We start from the raw sequence: 22,872 nt of genomic DNA on the forward strand, positions 1-22,872 counted from the left end.
AGCAGGGCATTGAGGAATGCAGTAGAACAGAGTGATCTAGGAATAATGGTGCATAGTTCCCTGACGGTGGAATCTCATGTGGATAGGGTGGTGAAGAATGCTTTTGGTATTTTTTTTACCGGAAGGAGAAATTGATATTTATGCCATCAGGTTAGTGGCTATCCAGATGGAATAAAAGGTGTTGCTCCTCCACCCTGAGGGTGGCTTCATCTTGGCACAAGAGACGGCCATGGGCCAGTATGTCAGAATGGGAATGGGAACTGGAATTAAAATGTTTGGCTGCCATGAAGTTCCACTTTTGGGAGATGGAGCAGAGGTGCTCAATGAAGCAGTCCTCCAATTTACAAAGGGTTTCACAATAGAGGAGGTCACATCCGGAGCACCAGACACTGTAGATGACCCCAGCAGATTCACAGGTTAAGTGTTGCCTCACCTGGAAGGACTCTGAATGGAGGTGAGGGAGGATGTGAATGGGCAGGTGTAGCACTTGGGCCGTTTGCAGGGATAAGTGCTGGGAGGGGGATTAGTGGCGAGGGACAAATGGACAAGGGAATGGTGGAGGGAGTGATCTCTGTGGAAAGTGGGGGGGGGGTGGCAGAGGAGATAAAAGTATGTTTAGTGGTAGGATCCCTTTGGAGATGGTGGAAGATGTGGAGGATGATGTGTTGGTTGCAAAGACTCACGGGGTGGTAAGTAAGGATAAGAGGAACTCTAGGTGGCAGAAAGATGGGGTGGGCATGGATGTTTGGAAAATGGAGATGTGGGTGAAGGCAGCATCAATAGTGGAGGAAAAAGACATTCTTTGAAGAAAGAAGACATCTTTGACATCCTGGAAAGGAAAGCCACATCCTGGGAACAGATGTGGAGGAGGTGAAGGAACTGAGAAAAGGGAAGAACATTTTTACAGGGGCTCTGATGGGAAGAGGTACAGTCAAAATACCCCTTGGGAATTGATAGGTTTATAAAAGATATTGATTGAGAGTTTGCTTCCAGAAATGGAGACAGAGAGATCGAGAAAGGGGAGGGAGGTCTTATAGAGGAGATCACAGAAACAGTGGAGGATTTTAACTTTCTGAATATTGATTGGAATTGCCTTAGCTCAATGGGCTTAGATGGGGTGGAATTTGTTAAATGTGCTAAGTATCCAGTGGATTTAAACTAGATATGAGGGGGGAGGGGAACCAGAGTATAGGAACAGATGTATGGGAGAAGGAAGAAAAAGAAGACAGTAAAGTTCTTTTTACTGTTAGAGATAAACAGAGAGGAAGAGGTGGAGAATTTCTTAAATGCATTTATTTTAATGCTAGGAGCATTGTAAGAAAGGTGGATGAGCTTAGAGCATGGATTGATACCTGGGAATATGATGTTGTAGCTACTAGTGAAACATGGTTGCAGGAGGGGTGTGATTGGCAACTAAATATTCCTGGATTTCATTGCTTCAGGTGTGATAGAATCGGAGGGACAAGAGGGGGAGGTGTTGCGTTGCTTGTCAGAGAAAATATTACAGCTGTGCTCTGGCAGGATAGATTAGAGGGCTCATCTAGGGAGGCTATTTGGGTGGAATTTAGGAATGGGAAAGGTGTAGTAACACTTATAGGGCTGTATTATAGACCACCTAATGGGGAGCGAGAATTGGAGGAGCAAATTTGCAAGGAGATAGCATATACTTGTAGTAAACACAGGGTTGTGATTGTGGGAGATTTTAATTTTCCACACATAGACTGGGAAGCCCATACTGCAAAAGGGATGGATGGTTTGGAGTTTGTAAAATGTGTGCAGGATAGTTTTTTGCAGGAATACATAGAGGTACCAACTAGAATACATAGAGGTACCAACTAGAATACATAGAGGTACCAACTAGAGAAGGGGAAGTGTTGGATCTTCTGTTAGGGAATGAAATAGGTCAGGTGATGGAGGTACGTGTTGGGGAGCACTTCAGATCCAGTGATCACAATGCCATTAGTTTCAATATAATTATGGAGAAGGATAGGACTGGACCCAGGATTGAGATTTTTATTGGAGAAAGGCTAACTTTGAGGAGATGTGAAAGGATTTCGAAGGAGTGGATTGGGACAATTTGTTTTATGGGAAGGATGTAATAGAGAAATGGAGGTCATTTAAAGGTGAAGTTTTGAGGGTACAGAATCTTTATGTTCCTGTTAGGTTGAAAGGAAAGGTTGAAAGTTTGAGAGAGCCATGATTTTCAAGGGATATTGGAAACTTGGTTCGGAAAAAGAGAGATATCTACAATGAATATAGGCAGCATGGAGTAAATGAGGTACTCGAGGAACATAAATAATGTAAGTAGAATCTTAAGAAAGAAATTAGAAAAGCTAAAAGAAGATACGAGGTTGCTTTGGCAAGTAAGGAGAAAATAAATCTGAAGAGTTTCTACAGTTATATAAATAGCAAAAGGATAGTGAGGGATAAAATTGGTCCCTTAGAGAACCAGAGTGGACAGCTATGTGTGGAGCCGAAAGAGATTGGGGAGATTTTGAACAATTTCTTTTCTTCAGTATTCACTAAGGAGAAAGATATTGAATTGTGTAAGGTAAGGGAAACAAGTAGGGAAGTTATGGAAACTATGACGATTAAAGAGGAGGGAGTACTGGCGCTTTTAAGGAATATAAAAGTGGATAAATCACCGTGTGCTGACAGGATATTCTCTTGGACCTTCAGTGAGGTTATTGTAGAAATAGCAGGGGCTCTGACAGAAATATTTCAAATAACCATATAACAACTACGGCACGGAAACAGGCCATCTCGACCCTTCTAGACCATGCCGAATGCTTACTCTCACCTAGTCCAACTGACCTGCACTCAGCCCATAATCCTCCATAACTTTCCTGTCCATATACCTATCCATTTTTACTTTAAGTGACAATACCAAACCTGCCTCTACCACTTCCACTGGAAGCTCATTCCACACAGCTACCACTCTCTAAGTAAAGAAATTCCCCCTTGTGTCACCCTTAAACTTTTGCCCCCTAACTTTCAACTCATGTCCTCTTGTTTGAATCTCCCCTACTCTCAATGGAAAAAGGCTATTCATGTCAACTCTATCTATCCCCCTCATAATTTCAAATACCTCTATCAAGTCCCCCCTCATCCTTCTACGCTCCAAAGAACAAAGACCTAACTTGTTCAACCTTTCCCTGTAACTTAGGTACTGAAACCCAGGTAACATTCTAGTAAATCTCCTCTGTACTCTCTCTATTTTGTTGACATCTTTCCTATAATTTGGTGACCAGAACTGTACACAATGCTCCAAATTTGGCCTTACAAGTGCCTTGTACAATTTTAGCATTACATCCCAACTCCTATACTCAATGCTCTGATTTATAAAGGCCAACATACCAAAAGCTTTCTTCACCAACCTATCCACATGAGATTCCACCTTCAGGGAACTATGCACCATTATCCCCAGATCACTCTGTTGTACTGCATTCCTCAATACCCTACCATTTACCATGTATGTCCTATCTGGATTATTCCTAGCAAAATTTAGCACCAAATGTCATTAGAAACGGGATGGTGCTGGAGGATTGGCGTATTGCTCATGTGGTTCCATTGTTTAAAAAGGGTTCTAAGAGTAGACCTAGCAATTATAGGCCTGTCAGTTTGACGTCAGTGGTGGGTAAATTAATGGAAAGCATTCTTAGAGATAGTATATATAATTATCTGGATAGACAGGGTCTGATTAGGAACAGTCAACATGGATTTGTGCGTGGAAGGTCATGTTTGACAAATCTTATTGAATTTTTTGAAGAGGTTACGAAGAAAGTTGATGAGGGTAAAGCAGTGGATGTTGTCTATATGGACTTCAGTAAGGTCTTTGACAAGGTTCCGCACAGAAGGTTAGTTAGGAAGGTTCAATCGTTAGGTATTAATATTGAAGTAGTAAAATGGATTCAACAGTGGCTGGATGGGAGATGCCAGAGAGTAGTGGTGGATAACTGTTTGTCAGGTTGGAGGCCAGTGACTAGTGGTGTGCCTTAGGGATCTGTACTGGGTCCAGTGTTGTTTGTCATATACATTAATGATCTGGATGATGGGGTGGTAAATTGGACTAGTAAGTATGCAGATGATACTGTTAGATGGCGTTGTGGATAATGAGGTAGGTTTTCAAAGCTTGCAGAGTGATTTAGGCCAGTTAGAAGAGTGGACTGAAAGATGGCAGGTGGAGTTTAATGCTGATAAGTGTGAGGTGCTACATTTTGGTAGGAATAATCCAAATAGGACATACATGGTAAATAGCAGGGCATTGAGGAATGCAGTAGAACAGAGTGATCTAGGAATAATGGTGCATAGTTCCCTGACGTTGGAACCTCATGTGGATAGGGTGGTGAAGAATGCTTTTGGTATGGTGGCCGTTATAAATCAGAGCATTGAGTATAGGAGTTGGGATGTAATGTTAAAATTGTACAAGGCATTGGTAAGGCCAAATTTGGAGCATTGTGTACAGTTCTGGTCACCAAATTATAGGAAAGATGTCAACAAAATAGAGAGAGTACAGAGGAGATTTACCAGAATGTTACCTGGGTTTCAGCACCTAAGTTACAGGGAAAGGTTGAACAAGTTAGGTCTTTATTCTTTGGAGCATAGAAGGTTGAGGGGAGACTTGATAGAGGTATTTAAAATTATGAGGGGGATAGATAGAGTTGACGTGGATAGGCTTTTTCCATTAAGAGTAGGGGAGATTCAAACAAGAGGACCTGAGTTGAGAGTTACGGGGCAAATGTTTAAGGGTAACTGGAGGGAGAATTCCTTCACTCAGAGAGTGGTAGCTGTGTGGAACGAGCTTCCAGTAGAAGTGGTAGAGGCAAGTTCGCTATTATCATTTAAAGTAAAATTGGATAGGTATATCGACAGGAAAGGAATGGAAGGTTATTGGCTGAGTGCAGGTCGGTGGGACTAGGTGAGAGTAAGTGTTCGGCATGGACTAGAAGGGCCGAGATGGCCCGTTTCTGCGCTATAATTGTTATATGGTTATATGGAAATAGAATGTTACGTACCCCGTAACTGGGTGTCAGACCAGCAAAGACAGAAGTATCCATTGGAGTCTGGTGGTACTATATTTAAAGGTGTTTATTAATAAAAATAAGCAAAACCATATCAATAATGCAAATATCCATATAACACAAGGTAGCAGTAATAAACCTAAAAGTGTAGGAATAATAATAATAAGCAATAATAAACAAGCTCTATCGATGTCTAGGGGTAAATGAATTGTCATAGAATATAAAGTTCAGTTCAGTTCATGAGTGCTGAGGTAGTTATGAGTTGTAATCGTTGGAGAGAGAGAGAGAGAGGTTATTGGCTGAGTGTGGGTCAGTTGGACTAGGTGAGAGTAAGCATTCGGCACGGACTAGAAGGGCCGAGATGGCCTGTTTCCATGCTCTAATTGTTATATGGTTATAGTTTATCTCACCAGAAAATGGGCGGTTCTTGACCTTATTTTAGGCAGCTGGAATTTAATCCAGACAAATATGATGTTCTCCCTGGAGTAAAGGAAGTTGAGTGATGACTTGATAGAAATATGTAAGATTATAAGAGACATGGATTGGGTTGATAGTCAAAATATTTTTCCCTTGGTAAGGAGTTTTAAAGGGGATTTAAGGATAATGCCCTGGTCATACAGTAACTTTGATGTGGCTTTTGTAATTTCTGGAATAGGCAAGTCACACAACAACAACAACAACAACAACAACAACAGCAACAACAACAACAACAACAACAACAACAACGACGACGACGACGAAGAGGAAGACGACGAATTTCCAGGTAACAGATCAATGATCAACTGAAAACCATTGGCAGCAGTGTGGATATTTTAATAATAATATAATATGTTTTTAAAATAATATAAAGGATACCATTATAATGGAATGCAGGGACAGATAAATCTGTTGGCACAAGACATTGAAAAAGGCTTACACAATTCTGGGCTTTATCAACAGGGGCATTGTGAATATAAAGAAGAAATTCATGTTGACCTTTATTGGGAGAAGGTTGGAGTTGCAGAATTAAGTATTGTTACAATATTATTACAGGGTAGTAGTAGTGCAACTTGAGAGTAGCTCACTGCTCTACTCTCTCTACACTATATATATATTTCTTTTTGTAATTTATTGTTTTTTTTATTATGTATTGCACTGTACTGCTGGCACAAAACAACAAATTTCATGTCATATGCCAGTTATAGTAAGCCTGAATCTGATCTTGATGTTCTCCTAAGGGGTTGTCTATTGATGGTCTTCAGGTTGCTGTAGAAGCCGATCTGGGATCAACATATTCTGGTGCAGTGTGGGCACCACACCCATTCACCACTGGCTGATCACCACAAGATTTAATCCAGGACGTTAGGGTGGATTCCCTTAATGGAGAATGCCTGTGTATGACTATGTTTAATGAAGAGAGGCTGATTCATGGGCAGCCAATACACAGTCCCTGACAGATCAAGGCCAGGGTCCAATGGCATGGAGTTGCACTAGGGATGACTAGGGACCCTTTTCTGCTGCAACTTTCCTCTGCCTTCATTGCATTGTGATGTATCATCATTTTCTGCCAGCTCTACCATTGAGGTCTTGGTTGGGTCACTCTTTGTCTGGATCCTCCTTACAGCCATGGGTGACCCAACCAGCAGCTAAGGCCAGATGGCTAAACTCCAGATGGCATCTCTCTTGGGACCTCAGGAATTGACAAGCCTCCCCACCGTGACAAAGTGACGATCCTTGGAGAAGAATATTACAGGGTTTTCGTAAGGCCACCTCTGGAATACTGTGCATAGTTTTGATCCCTTTATTTAAGAAGAATGTTACAGGGTAATAGTGAAGCTATCCTGGATTACTGTGCACAGTTTTGATTCCTTTATTTGAAAAGGGATATGCAGGCAATGGAGGCAACCTAAAGAAATATAGCTAATTCTTGGGATGAGAGGCCGCTGAAGAAATTATATCTGTATTCTTTAGAATTTAGAAGAATGAGTAAGTACATAAAATCCTTACTGTGTATTATAACAGGTGGATGTCAGGATATTTCTTGAATGAGGCAACATAGTGATGCAATTAAGAGAGTGATCATTCAAAACTGAGGTGCATAGGAAGTCCTTACAGAGGGTGGTGAATCTCCAGAAGTTCCTATCCCAGAGAGCCGAGAAAGCTAGGTAGTTTTAAAAAATATATATTTATGGAGGATGTATGTACATTTTTGACTGATCATCAAACTGACACAGAAGAGAGGATGAGTCCTGGAGCAGATTAGCCATAATCATATCAAATAACAAGGTGAGTTTGAGGGGCCAAGTTCTCTTTAAATACTTCTCCTCTCACCCTAAATCTATGCCCCTAGTTTTGAGTGAGGGAGGGAGAGGGAGGGGAAGGGAGAGGGAGGAGGGAGATGGAGAGGGAGATTTTAAGAGTAGAAGGCTATTTCTGTTAATACCTACAATAGGGTAGTTAAATCTGGGGGCCCTTCCAGTGACGATGGTTTGAATAGGATGAGTAATATTTACCAGAACTGCAGGACAGTGAGGAGGAAGGAGTTAGGAAAGGATCATACACACCATTGATTGTAAATTGAATTGAGTTGACTTTATTTCTTATATCCTTCACATACATGAGAAGTAAAAATCTTTACGTTACGTCTCCATCTAAATGTGCAATGAACAATCATAATAATTTATAATAAATAGTACAGTCAATGTAATATAGAGTGCATTCAAGTCAGTGTGAGTTCATCAGTCTGATGGCCTGGTGGAAGAAGCTGTCCCAAAGCCTGTTGGTCCTGGCTTTTATGCTGCAGTACCGCTTCCTGGATGGTAGCAGCTGGAATAGACTGTGGTTGGGATAGCTTGGGTCCCCAGTGATCCTACGGGCCCTTTTTACACAGCTGTCCTTGTAAATGTCTTGAAACATGGGAAGTTCACAACTACAGATGCGTTGGGCTGTCTGTACCACTCTCTGCAGAGTACTGCGATTAAGAGAGGTACAGTAGACATCCATGTGTGCTTGCCAGAGTGCAGTGGAATATGTCTGCAGACAGCATATAACCATATAACAATCACAGCACTGAAACAGGCCATCTCGGCCCTTCTAGTCCATGCTGACGCTTACTCTCACCTAGTCCCACTGACCTGCATTCAGCCCGTAACCCTCCATTCCTTTCCTGTCCATATACCTATTCAATTTTACTTTAAATGACAATATCAAACCTGCCTCTACCACTTCTACTGGAAGCTTGTTCCACACAGCTACCATTCTCTGAGTAAAGAAGTTCCCCCATGTGTTACCCCTAAACTTTTGCCCCTTAACTCTCAAGTCATATCCTTCTGTTTGAACCTTACTCTCAATGGAAAAAGCCTATCCACGTCAACTCTATCTACCCCCTCATAATTTTAAACACCTCTATCAAGTTCCCCCTCAACCTTCTATGCTCCAAAGAATAAAGACCTAACTTGTTCAACCTTTCTCTGTAACTTAGGTGCTGAAACCCAGGTAACATTCTAGTAAATCTCCTCTGTACTCTCTCTATTTTGTTGACATCTTTCCTATAATTTGGTGACCAGAACTGTACACAATGCTCCAAATTTGGCCTTACCAATGCCTTGTACAATTTTAATATTACATCCCAACTCCTATACTCAATGCTCTGATTTATAAAGGCCAGCATACCAAAAGCATTCTTCACCACCCTATCCACATGAGATTCCACCTTCAGGGAACTATGCACCATTATTCCTAGGTCATTCTGTTCTACTGCATTCCTCAGTGCCCTACCATTTACCATGTATGTCCTAATTTGATTATTCCTATCAAAATGTAGCACCTCACACTTATCAGCATTAATCTCTATCTGCCATCTTTCAGTCCACTCTTTGAACTGGCCTAAATCTCTCTGCAAGCTTTGAAAACCTACTTCATTATCCACAACGCCACCTATCTTAGTATCATCTGCATACTTACTAATCCAATTTACCACCCATCATTCACATCATTAATGTATATGACAAACAACATTGGACCCAGTACAGATCCCTGAGGCACACCACTAGTCACCGGCCTCCAACCTGACAAACAGTTATCCACCCTACTCTCTGGCATCTCCCATCCAGCCACTGTTGAATCCACTTTACTACTTCAATATTAATACCTAACGATTGAACCTTCCTAAGTAACCTTCCATGTGGAACCTTGTCAAAAGCCTTACTGAAGTCCATATAGAAAACATCCACTGCTTTACCCTCGTCAACTTTCCTAGTAACAAAGTTTTACTAGCATCTGTGATTCCAGACTGTTTGAAGACCATTAGATTTGAAAATTGTAAATTGTAAAAATCTAGCCTTGACTGCTGGGAGGGGAATTCCATTCCAATGTAAATTTTATTGCATATGATTTAATTGTTTAATGACAGAAAGTTAAAGCTTGAATACATGAAATTAGAACTTGACTGGCAGAATGGTACCCACACCTACATAGGAAATGCACTTAAGTGGGACATTAAATCACTAAAACCCATCTAAAGTTTCTTAAAATGTGAGAATAAGAACTTGAGGTACGATGCTTCTTAGAACTGAGCTAATGTGATGCATGCTTGTTTCACGGGTACTTATAAAGATTTTGTTTTTGCAGGCACAGAGATTGCAATTGTTCTGGATGGATCAGGAAGCATTGAGAAGAAGGATTTTGAAATAGCAAAAGAATTTGTTATAAACATAACAAGAAATATTTGGAAAAAATGCTTTGAGGTAATTAATGAAAATGACTGAAAATGTAGAACTTGGGCCAATGCATAGATTAATTTCAAAGCAAAAAATGTCAACTATTTATAATAAACAAAGCAAAAAGATGAAGGCATAATAAACATATAAATCATAAGTAAAAACAGAAAAGGTGGAAGCCCTCACTAGGACAAGTGGCATTTGTGACGTGAAAATAATGGGTTAATGTTACATCTTGATTACCTTTCATCAGAACTGGAGAACTGGCCTGAGTTGTTGATTTCAATGTTGAATCTTGAGTGCTGTAACTTGCCTGTGAAAGGTGAAATGCTGTACCCTGAGCTTACACTGGGATGCTTGTAACAGTGTAACAGGATGAATCACTGTTAACAGTGTAAGTGGCATAAGATAGTATTGGCAGAGATGTATATTAAGGGGAGAAAAGTTACCAGGGTGAGAATAGGGCCCCTCAAAGACCAAATGGGACATTTTTGTGTGAGCAGTAGATGAGCAAAGTCCTTAATGACTATTTCTCCTCTGTTTTTTTCTCATGGAGAAAGACAAGAAGAATGGAACAAGGAAAGTAAATTTAAGTGAAAAGTAAATTTCAGAAGGATGAGAGGGTATCTTATTGAAACCTTTCAAATGTTGAAAGGCCTAAACAGAGTAGATGTGGAAAAGATGTTTCCCATGATGGGGGAGTCTAGGACAAGAGGACACAGACTCAGGATAGAGGGGTGCCCTTTCAAAAGAGAAATGCGGAGAAATTTCTTTAGCCAACGATTGGTGAATTTGTGGAATTTGTTGCCACATGCAGCTGTGGAGGTCAAGTCATTGGGTGTATTTAAATTCATAAGTTCTTGATTGGACATGGCATCAAAGGTTAGGGGGAGAAGGCCAGGAACTGGGGTTGAGGAGGAGATAGAAAAAAGGATCAGCCATGATTGAATGGCAGAGCAGACTCGATGGGCCAGATAGCTTAATTCTACTCCTATGTCTTATGGTGTTATGGTTTAAATGGGGAGGTGTTGGGGATAGTCTGCATTTTAGTAAAGAAGCTGATCTTCCTTCCAGTAAGATGGTATCATGCTCAGATTCAGCGGCCTCTCTGGAGCCAACCAAAGGCTTTTTAAATGTCATTTTACAATTGCAAGACAAAGATAGAGTTAAGAACTTCAAGTACTGCAGGTCTACCCTATCAGCGAGTTGCTCATTGGCAGAGGAGCTGGAATTGCTGGACTTGGTGCATACTGTGTTGCAGAAAGACGTTGAAGTCGGTGCGTGAAGGCAGTGTATAGTGTAACAGTGAGTGATTGTCTTGGACGTATTTCTTGCAATCACAAGACGCTGTTGGACATTGGTAACGTAAAATACTGCAAGTCCAGTTCACTGGTTTATTGGGGCAGAGGAGCTGCTTGGCCCTGGTTGTAACAAGGACTAGGCCTCATGCTCTGGGCTTGCTAGTCCAGTAGGGGAGATGTTGGGGAGGAGGTGTGGCACGGCATCCATGCTGGATTGAGGGCTAGCCCCTCCTCTCAGTGCTGTGCTCCAGTATTTGCTCAGTGGAAGACAAGCTAGATTACGTGCGTGCATGTGTACACTTGTCTGCAGACTGCTGAGAACTACTTGCTCTTGCCGACAACACCCATGCACCATCAACTTACAGGACATGTCACTCAGGGACTTGGGCTATATATATATTTTTTTTTTGTGTGACTTGGCCCTGGAGGAACGCTCTTTCATTTGGCTGTATTCATGAGTATTCACATATGTTTGAATGATAATTAAACTTGATGGATATCTTAAGAGGTATGAAGTTAGATAAATCTTCAGAGCCTGATCAGGTATTTCCCAGAATAATGTGGGAGGCTAGAGGAGAAAATGTTGCAGGAGCCCTGGATGACATATTTGATCGTTGTTAGCCACAGGTGAGGAGCCAGTAGGCTGGTATCAGGCAAATGTTATTCCTTTAAAAGAGTGACAAAGAGCAACAGAACTATAGACCAATACAGTGTCTGTAAAAAGTATTCACCCTCCTTGGAAGTTTTTATGTTTTAATGTTTTACAACATTGAATCACAATGGATTTAATTTGGCCTTTTTGACACTGATCAACAGAAAAAGAGTCTTTCGGGTCAAGGTGAAAACAGATCGCTACAAAGTGATCTTAATTAATTACAAATTTAAAACACAAAATAATTGATTGCATAAGTATTTACCCTTTTTAACATGATACACCAAATAATCACTGGTGCAGCCAGTTGGCTTCAGAAGTCACATAATTAGTTAAATGGAGATCATCATGTGCAGTCAAGGTGTTTCAATTGATTGTTGTGAAAATACACCTATATCTGGAAGTGCCAACAGTTAGCGAGTCAGTATTCTGGCAAAAACTACACCATGAAGACAAAAGAACACTCCAAGCAACTCTGCAAAAAAGTTATTGAAAAGCACAAGTCAGGAGTTGGATATGAGAACATTTCCAAGTCACTGAATATCCCTTGGAATATAGTTAAGTCAATCATCAAGAAATGGAAAGAATATGGCACAGCTGTAGATCTTACCTACAGTAGGTCATCCTCAAAAACTGAGTGACCATGTAAGAAGGGGACTAGTGTGGGAAGCGACCAAGAGACTTATGACAACTCTGGAGGAGTTCAGTGGCTGAGATGGGAGAGACTGCAAATACATCAGCTGTTGCCCAGATGCTTCATCCAGTCGCAGTTTTATGGGAGAGTGGCAAAGAGAAAGCCACTGTTGAAAAAAGCTCACATAAAATCTTGGTTAGAGTTTGCCAGAAGGCATGTGGAAAATTCTGAAGTCAGCTGGAAGAAGGTTCTATGGTCCGATGAAACCAAACTTGAGTTTTTTGGCCAACAGAATAAATGCTATGTTTGGCATAAGCCAAACTCCACACATCTTCAAACCACACAATCCCTACCGTGAAGCATGGTGGTGGCTGCATCATGCTGTGGGGATGCTTCACTGCAGCAGGTCTTGGAAGGCTTGTGAAGGTAGAGGGTAAAAGGAATGCACCAAGATACAGGGAAATCCTAAAGGAAAACCTGATGCAGTCTGCAACAGAATTGTGACTTTGGAAAATATTTATTTTCCAGCAAGACAATAACCCCAAGCATAAAGCCAAAGCTACACAGGAATGGCTTTAAAACAACTAAGTTAATGTTCTGGTGGTCAAGTCAGAGTCCAGGCCACAATGTAATTGAGCAATTGTGGCTGGACTTGAAAAGAGCTGCATATTCACAATCCCCTTGCAATCTGACAGAGCTTGAGCAGTTTTGTGAAGAAGTATGGGGAAAAATTGCAGTGTCCAGATGTGCAAAGCTGATAGAGACCTATCCACACAGACTCAAGGCTGTAGTTGCTGACAAAGTTGCATCTACCGAATACTGACTTGAGGGGGTGAGTACTTATGCAATCAATTCTTTTGTGTTTTATATTTGTAATTAATTTAGAATACTTTGTGAGATCTGATTTCACTTTGACATGAAAGAGTCTGTTGATCAGTGTCAAAAGAAAGCCAAGTTAAATCCACTGTGATTCAATGTTATATAACAATAAAACATGAAAACTTCCAAGGGGGGGTGAATACTTTTTATAGGCATTGTAAGTGTGACATCTCTGGTTGGCAAGTTACTGGAGAGAATTCTAAGAGATAAGATATATATTCAGTATATCTAGAAAGATGGCTGATCAGGAGTAGTCAGCATAGCTTTGTATAGGGGGGATCATGTATTACAATTTGATTTGAAATGTTTGATGATGTAACCAAGAATATTCATAGCGGCATGGTGGTAGAGGTGGTTTATGTGGATTTTAAGTAAGGCCTTCAGACAAAGTAGCAGAGTTAGGCCCATCGAGTCTGCTCTGCCATTCCATCATGGCTGATCCTGGATCTCTCTCAACCCCATACTCCTGCCATATCTTTGTCATATCCTTTGATGCCCTGACCAATCAGGAAGCTATCAACTTCCACCTTAAATATACATATAGACTTGGCCTTCACCGCTGTCTGTAGCAGAGCATTCCACAGATTCACTACTCTCTGGCTAAAATATTTCCTCCTTACCTCTCTTCTAAAAGCTCACCCCTCAAATTTGAGCCAGTGCCTTCTAGTTCTGGATAACCCCCACCATAGGAAACATCCTCTCCACATCCATCTTATCTAGTCCTTTCAAAATCTGGTAGGCTTCAATCAGATCCCCTCACATTGTTCTAAATTCCAGTGAGTACAATCCCATGCTGCCAAACACTCCTCATATGTTAATCTCTTCATTCCCGAAATCATCCTTGTGAACCTCCTTTAGACTCTCTCCAATGACAACACATCCTTTTTGAGATATGGTGCCCAAAACTGTTGACAATACTTCAAGTGCAGCCTGACCAGTGTCTTATAAAGCCTCAGTATTATCTCTTTGCTTTTATATTCTATTCCCCTTGAAATAAATGCCAGCATTGCATCTCCCTCCTTCACCACAGACTCAACCTGTGAATTAACCTTCTGGGAGTCTTGCACGAAGACTCCTAAGTCCTTTTGCCCCTCTGATGTTTGAATTTTCTCCCCATTTAGATAATGGTCTGCACTATTGTTCCTCTGACCATACATTATCATACATTTCCCAACACTATATTCCATCAGCCACTTCTTTGCCCATTCTTCTAATTTTTCTAAGTCCTGCTACAATCGCATTGCTTCCTCGCCATTACCTACCTCTCCACCTATCTTTGTATCATCCATAAAGCCATCAATTCCAATCTCTAAATCATTGACAACAATGTGCAAAGTAGCAGTCTCAATACTGACCCCTGAGGAACACCACTAGTCACTGGCAACCATCCAGAAAAGGCCCCTTTTATTCTCACTTGCTGCCTCCTGCCTGTCAGTTATTCCTCTATCCATGCCAGTATCTTTCCTGTAATGCCATAGGATTCTATCTTGTTAAGCAGCCTCATGTGTTGCACCTTATCAAATGTCTTCTGAAAATCCAAGTAAATGACATTCACTGCCTCTCCTTTGGTCACCCTCAAAGAATTCTGACAGTTTTGTCAGACAGCACTTCCCTTGATTGAAACTATGCTGACTTTGACTTATTCCATTAGTCTCCAAGTATCCCGAAACCTCATCCTTAATAATACACTCCATCACTTACCCAACCACTGAGGTTATGCTAACTGGCCTATAACCATATAACCATATAACCATATAACAATCACAGCACGGAAACAGGCCATTCCGGCCCTCCTAGTCCGTGCCGAACTCTTAATCTCACCTAGTCCCACCTACCCGCACTCAGCCCATAACCCTCCACTCCTTTCCTATCCATATACCTATCCAATTTTACCTTAAATGACACAACTGATCTGGCCTCTACTACTTCTACAGGAAGCTCATTCTTCATAACTTCCTTCTTTTTTTGCCTTCATCCCTTCTTAAGGAATGGAGTGACATTTGCAATTGTCCAGGCCTCCAGGACCATGCCAGAATCAAGTGATGCTTGAAAGATCATAACCAATGCATTTGTTATCTCTTCTGCAACCTTTCTCAGGACTCTGGGAAGTAGCCCATCTGGTCCAGGTGACTTATCCACCTTAATACCCTTCAGTTTGCCTAGCACTGTTCCTTTGTAATAGCAATGGCACTCACTCCTGTTCTCTGACACTCACAGACCTCTGGCACATTGCTAGCGTCTTTCACAGTGAAGACTGATGCAAACCATTAATAAAGTTCCACATGATGCGTTGAATTCAGGGAGAGCTGGTTAACTGGATACATGATTAGTTGATGGTAGAAAGCAGAAGTTGATGGTGGAAAATTGGGCCATTACTAGAAGTCACCAGAATTCAGAAGAATGAAGGGTGACCTCATTGAAACATATCAAATGGTGAAATGCCTTGATAGAGTGAATGTGGAGAAGATGTTTCCTATGTTGGGAGAGTCTAAGACCAGAGGACAGAGTCTCAGAATAAAGTGGTGTCCTTTTAAAATGGAGATGAGGTGGAATTTCTTAAGCCAGAGAGTGGTGAATCTGTGGAATTCATTGCCACAGGCAGCTGTGGAGGCCAAGTCTGTATATATATTTAAGGCAGAGGTTGATAGATTCTTGATTGATCAGAGCATGAAGGGATATGGAGGGAAAGCAGGAGATTGGGGCTGAGAGGAAAAATGGATCAGCCATGATGAAATGACAGAGCAGACTTGATGGGCCAAATGGCCTAATTCTGCTCCTCTATCTTATGGTCTTATGGTTATTAAACATTAGGGTTAGTGTTAGACCAGGTAACTATTTTTTTAAAACAACAAAGAAATTATGGGCAAAATGTCCTCCTGTAATGGAAGAAGACATTTGTGACCAAGTTGCTCACAATACATAGATAGGTGAAGGGCAGGTAGGGTTAAATAAACAGGGATTCTGCAGAGAGAATTAAACAGATTGAGAGAATGGGCAAATAAGTGGCAGATGGAATATAGTGCAGGGAAATGTCTAGTAATACACTTTGGTAGAAAAAATAAAGGTATAGACTGTCTTCTAAATGGGCAAAATATTCAAAAACCTGAGATGCAGGTTCTGCAAGATTCTCTGAAGATTAACTTGCAGGTTAGGTTGGTGCTAAGGAAGGCAAATGCAATGTTAGCATTCATTTTAAGTGGACTAGAATATAGGAGCAAGGACGTAATGCTGAGACTTTATTGGGCATTGGTCAGATTGTACTTGGAGCATTGTGAGCAGTTTTGGGCCTCTTATTTTAAAAAGATATGCTGACATTGGAAATGGGTCCAAAGGAGATTCACGAGAATGATTTGGGAATGAAAAGGTTCATGTATGAGGAGTATTTAATGACTCTGGGACCTTACTCGCTGGAGTTTAGAAGAATGAAGGGGCTATCTCATTGAAACCTTATCAACTATAGAAGGCCGAGATAGAGTGAATGTTGAGAGGATAGGTGAGTCTAGGACCAGATGGCACAGCCTCAGAATAGAGGGACATCCATTAAGAACAGACATGAGGAAGAATTTCTTTAGTCAGAGGTTGTGAATCTGTGGAGTTCATTGCCATTGATGGCTGTGGAGGCCAAGTCATTGAGTATATTTAAAGTGGAGGTTGATTGGTTCTTAATTAGTCAGAATGTCAAGGGTTATGGGGAGAAGGCAAGGGAATGGGATTGAGAGGGATAATGAATCAGCCATGATGGAATGGTGGAGCAGACTTGATGGGCTAAATGGATTAAATCTGCTCCAATGTCTTATGGTCTTATTGTTTTGTCTCCTAAATTTTCTCTGATTTAGTTCCTGAAGGGGCAACTTGATTCTTCTGCAGATGTTTCTAAGATTATCTTGTTATAGAGTAGGACTACAAATACCAATATCCCTGCCATGGGTGTTCATTGTGATCAGTCCATTAAAGAGATACAACACTATCTCCCATTGCTCACCTAGCACTTGAGGGGATTTTTTCCCCCCAATCAGCTCCATGACTTGAAGCAGTTACATTAAGAGCTACTGGGCTAGCCAGAGATTGCCTCTTGTATTTCTTCCAATGAATAGTTAACATGCAGAAGTACTGGAGTGTAAAATGAGGTCACAAGGGTCTGCAGATAGAGTCATAAAAGAATACAACACAGAAACAGGCCCTTCAGCCCATCTAGTACATGCCAAATCATGCTGAGATCAGGAACAAAATATTGATAGAAGAACTCAGCAGATCCCAACTGAAGAGGCAAAGGGATAGATGACATGACAGCTTGAGATATATTGGTTTTATATTTGGTCCTGAAATTAGTTTTGTGGGGTTCTCATTAGCTTGCTTTTAAATGCTGCTTGTTTTCAGATCCTTCTCTTCTTTGCCACAGCCCTATCTAGGTAACTGTCTTCAGCCTGACAATGTTAAGGTAGCCTTTACATCCAGTTCTTCTCTTCTTATCTTTTCTAAATTTCATTTTCCCGCCATCAAGCTGGATACCTTCACCTGGCAAAATGTTAAGTGGCAATTTAACATCTTAACAATTCCCTAACCTCTTAAAATCCCTCTCAGTCTCTACCTTACTTCATGACACTTGTTAAAATCTACCTCTGACCAATATTTGGGTCATCCAACCACGTATGGCGCCAAGGTAGTGTAGTGGTTCTTACAGTTTGGGACATCAGAGTTCGGAGTTCACTTCTGGCAGCCTCTAAAATCAAATTTTGATGTTCCTTTCTGTGATGGTTTTCTCCGAGTGCTCTGGTTTCTTCCCACAGTCAAAAAATATATCAGATAGTGGGTTAATTGGTAATTATAAATTGTACTGTGATTAGACTAGGGTTAATTGGTGGTTGCTGGCTGGTGTGATTCGAAGTGCCAGAAGGGCTTGTTCTGCACTTTATCTCTAAATAAATAAATAAACAAACTTGGAGTAATATTTTGTTTGATTGTGCTCTTTTAAAGTGCTTTCCATTATTTGCTTTCTTTAGGGATGTTTTATATGTACAAGTTGGAATGAAATAATTTTTAAATGGCAGTTTGTGACTCAGTAGTCACTAAAATTTATATTTGTTTTCCATTAACAGTGTGAATTTGCATTGGTTCAGTACGGAAGAAAAATTGAAACAGTATTTGATTTGAAGGACAGTCAAAAATTGAGTTCTGGAATTTTCCCAATTGTGAGAAATATGTCTCAGTTGGGTGAAGTCACAAAGACAGCCTCTGCAATACAGCATGTTCTGTGAGTATTAAATATTCTTCAGTCATTACTATATTACAAAAATCCCGCTGCACCTTTTGGTTGTCATCCTCGTTGTCTACTACACCCCAAATCTTGGTGTTAACTGCAGAATTGCTGATCCAGTTAACCACATTATCATTCAGATTGTTGATATAGATGACAAACAATAACAGACCCAGCAATGATCCTTGCAGTATTCATAGGCCTTCAGTCAGAAATGCAACCATCTAATAGCACTCTCAGGCTTCTCCCACAAAGCCAATGTCTAGTCCAATTTATTACCTCATCTTGAGTGCCAAGTGATTGATCCTTCTTAACCAGCTTCCTGTGCAGGATCTTGTCAAAAACCTTGCTGAAGTCCATATAGACAACATTTACTTACTCCTTCATCAACTTTCCTGTTAACTTTCTCAAAGTTATATATCCGGTCACTTAGAATACCTTCCAATGTCCACTGATGTCAGGCACACTGGCCTGTAATTTTTTGGTTTATTCTTAGAGCCTTTCTGAAGCAGTGGAACAAAATTAGCTACTCTCCAATACTCCAGTGCCTCACATGTTGCTTAGAAATATCTCTGCTAGGGCCCCTGAAATTTCTGCATTTTCCTCTCACATGGTCCAAGGGAACATGTTGTCAGATCCTGGGGATTTGTCCACTCTAATTTGCCTCAAAACAGCAAAGCTCTGCTCCTTTGTAATCTTTATAGGGTCCATGACCTGGATGCTGGTTTGCCTCACTTCTATAAATTGTGCTTGTTTCCCGAGTAAATACAGATGCAAAAAAATCAGTTTACAATCTCCCTCATCCCTTTTGGCTCCACGCATAGATCACCATTCTGATCTTCCAGTGGACCAATTTTGTCCCTTTTGTTCTTAACATATCTGTAGAAGCCACAAGACCATAAGATATAGGAGCAGAATTAGGCCATTTGGCCCATCAGGCCTGTTCTGTCATTTCATCATGGCTGATCCATTTTCCCTCTCTGCTCCAATTTCCTGCCTCCTCCCCATATCCCTTCATAACATGTCTAATCAAGAATCTATCAACCTCTGCCTTAAATATACCCAATGACTTGGCCTCCAGAGCCACATATGGCAACAAATTCCAGAGATTCACTACTCTCTGGCGAAATAAATTTTTCCTCATTTCCATTCTAAACGGATGTCCTTCTATTCTGAGGCTGTGTCCTCTGCTCTTAGCCTCTCCCACCATAACAAACATCCTTTTCACATCCACTCTTTTGAGGTCTGTCAACATTCGATAGGTTTCAATTTGGTCACCTCTCATTCTTCTGAATTCCAGTGAGTAGAGGCCCAAAACCTTCAAAAGCTCTTCATATGACAAGCTTTTCGATGCTGAAATCACTTTCATGAACCTCCCTTGAACCCTCTCCAATTACAGCACAGCCTTTCTTAGATATTTCCTTTCTTGGAGAATCTAGAGAGCTAGGCAGAAAGCTGAGAAGCAGGACCTCCAGGGTAGTAATTTCAGAACTGACACCTGTGCCATGCACCACTGAAGGTAGAAACATGATGATTTGGCAGATAAGTGTGTGGCTGAGAAGCTGGTGCAGGGTTCAGGTTCTTGGATCATTGGCATCTCTTCTGGGGGAGGTATGACCTGTACAAAAGTGATGGGTTGCACCTGAGCCCAAGGGGGACCAATATTCTTGTGGGCAGGTTTGTTAGAGCTGTTGGGGAGGGTTTAAACTAACTTGGCAAAGGCTGGGAACTGCAGTGAAGGGACTCAGGATAGAACAAATGGTAAAAAAGTAAAGATAGCATGCAGTCAGACTGTTAAAGCAGAACAGCAATGGCTTAAGTTTCTGGGGAAATGAGGAGGGTTCAGGACTGATATATTCCAAAAATGAAAAAAAATACTCAAATGGCAAAATAGTATAACCATGGCTGACAGGAGAGGCAAGGCTAATGTAAAAGCTAAAGGGAGGGCATACAACAAAACAAAGAAGCGGTCATCGACAGAGTGATCTGAGGCAGAGTGGTAGGGGTTTGGCTCATTCAGACTTTGGCGATAACGGATTGAGGGAGGTAAGTTACCTGTGAGGAATAGAAACAGGTAGTATGCCTGTGAGGTCAGTGTTCTGTATTGGGTGTCAGATGTGGGATGTCTGGGAGACTCCCAGCCTCTCGGACGACCACATCTGCACCAGGTGAGTCGAGCTGCAACTCTTTAGGGACCGTGTTAGGGAACTGGAGATGCAACTCGATGACCTTCGTCTGGTCAGGGAAAGTGAGGAGGTGATAGAGAGAAGCTATAGGTAAGTAGTCATACCAGGGCCCCAGGAGACAGATAAGTGGGTAACATTCAGGAGAGGGAAGGGCAGGAGTCAGATACTAGAGAGTACCCCTGTGGTTGTCCCCCTTAACAAAAGGTACTCCTGTTTAAGTACTGTTGGGGTGGACGGCCTACCTGGGGGAAGCGACAGTGGCCACACTTCTGGCACAGAGTCTGGCCCTGTGGCTCAGAAGGGTAGGAAAAAGAAGAAGGCAGCAGTAATAAGGGGACTCTATAGTTAGGGGCTCAGACAGGCAATTCTGTAGATGCAGGAAAGAAATGTGGATGGTAGTTTGCCTCCCAGGTGCCAGGGTCCGGGATGTTTCTGATCGCGTCCATGATATCCTGAAGTGGGAAGGCGAACAGCCAGAAGTTGAGGTACATATTGGTACCAACAACATAGGTAGGAAAAGGGAGGAGGTCCTGAAAACAGTCTAAAGGAGTTAGGAAGGAAGTTGAAAAGCAAGACCTCAAAGGTAGTAATCTTGGGATTACTGCCTGTGCCACATGACAGCGACTATTGGAATAGAATGAGCTGAAGGATAAATGCATGGCTGAGGGATTGGAGCAGGCGGCAGGGATTCTAATTTCTGGATCACTGGGACCTCTTTTGGGGCAGGTGGGACCTGTACAAAAAGGATGGGTTTCACTTGAATCCGAGGGGGACCAATATCCTGGCAGGGAGATTTGCTAAGGGATTTAGGGAGAGTTCAAACTAGAATTGGTGGGGGATGGGAACCAAACTGAAGAGATGGAGGAAGGTGTGGTTGGCTCACATATAGAGAAAGCTTAGAGACAGTGTGAGAGGGAGGACATGCAGGTGAGAGAGAAGAGATACGCTCAGATGGTTTAAGATGTGTGTATTTTAATGCAAGAAGCATCATGAACAAAGCAGATGAGTTTAGAGTGTGGATCAGTACTTGGAGCTATGATGTTGTGGCCATAACAGAGACTTGGATGGCTCAGGGGCAGGAATGGTTACTTAAAGTGCCAGGAAGGCAAAAGGGGGTGTGTGTGTGTGTGTGTGTGTGTGTGTGTGTGTGTGTGTGTGTGTGTGTGTGTGTGTGTGTGTGTGTGTGTGTGTGTGTGTGTGTGTGTGTGTGTGTGTGTGTGTGTGTGTGTGTGTGTGTGTGTATACACATGTATAGGAGGAGCACACAGGGAAATCTTTTCTGTGTAATGGATTTGTTCACTGACTTTTATGAATACTGCCCTCAACTCACAAGTAGGAGGGGTTATCCCCCACAGCTAGGCATTTCCTCTAGCTCAACGCAGGGTCATCTACTAGAGACTTCAGCCTTGGAATCGCACAATCGTTGCCATTTTTGTTATTATTTGCATTTCTTTATTCTTATTTATTCAGGAAGTAGATCAATTAAGTTTTATTCTGCTAATTTCAATGATACATTGACAGATAAATACAGAAGGCTAAGGACAAAGCAAAATTCATTTCTTTTAATGTCAATGGGCTATTAAATCCAATCAAATGTAATAGAATTTTATCCAAAATGGAAAAAGAACAAGCCCATGTAGTATATTTACAGAAAACTCATTTAACTGATAATAAGCATAGAAAACTAAAGAGAATGGGCTTCACTAATTTGTTTTTCTCCTCATATAAATCAGGACATAGGAGAGGAGTTGCTATTCTTATCTCAAGTAAGCTAAATTTTGAAAAAGTATTCGAAATGGGAGAAAAAGAGGGCAGATATATTCTGGTAAGGGGGAACATAGATGGAAATTCAGTTACTCTGTTGAATATATATACATCCCCAGGAAGTGATATTGGTTTCTTTCAGAAAATTACTGATATTATGGTAACGGAAACAAAAGGTCTCCTGATATGCAGGGGAGACTTAAATTTACAATTACAACCAAATTTAGACTCTTCCAATAGAAAAACCTATGAAACAAAATCCTTACATAAGCAAGTTAATACACTTTTTGAGGATGTTGGTTTAATTGATATATGGAGGGACCTTTTCCCCAACAGAAGGGATTACACTCATTATTCTGCTCCTCATTCTGTATATACAAGAATAGACTATTTCATAACATTTGGAAAAGACAAAGACAAAATAAACACCTGTGGAATTGGGACAATAGATGTAAGTGACCATGCACCTATATATTTATCTGTT

At 41.2% G+C, this 22,872-nt stretch overlaps 1 protein-coding gene across 1 annotated transcript in view; it reads left to right on the forward strand.

Annotated features, from left to right (window-relative positions):
- The window catches only part of LOC140731558 (integrin alpha-E-like), a 319,805-nt gene that overhangs the window by 53,119 nt on the left and 243,814 nt on the right, over positions 1-22,872 (forward strand). The window contains exons 6-8 of the mRNA XM_073053069.1: positions 5,677-5,784; positions 9,630-9,745; positions 18,281-18,435. Coding sequence (XP_072909170.1) covers positions 5,677-5,784; positions 9,630-9,745; positions 18,281-18,435 — 379 coding nt within the window. The remainder of the gene's footprint in view (positions 1-5,676; positions 5,785-9,629; positions 9,746-18,280; positions 18,436-22,872) is intronic.

The sequence above is a fragment of the Hemitrygon akajei genome, chromosome 8 (assembly GCF_048418815.1).
Source record: "Hemitrygon akajei chromosome 8, sHemAka1.3, whole genome shotgun sequence".
Taxonomy (NCBI): domain Eukaryota; kingdom Metazoa; phylum Chordata; class Chondrichthyes; order Myliobatiformes; family Dasyatidae; genus Hemitrygon; species Hemitrygon akajei.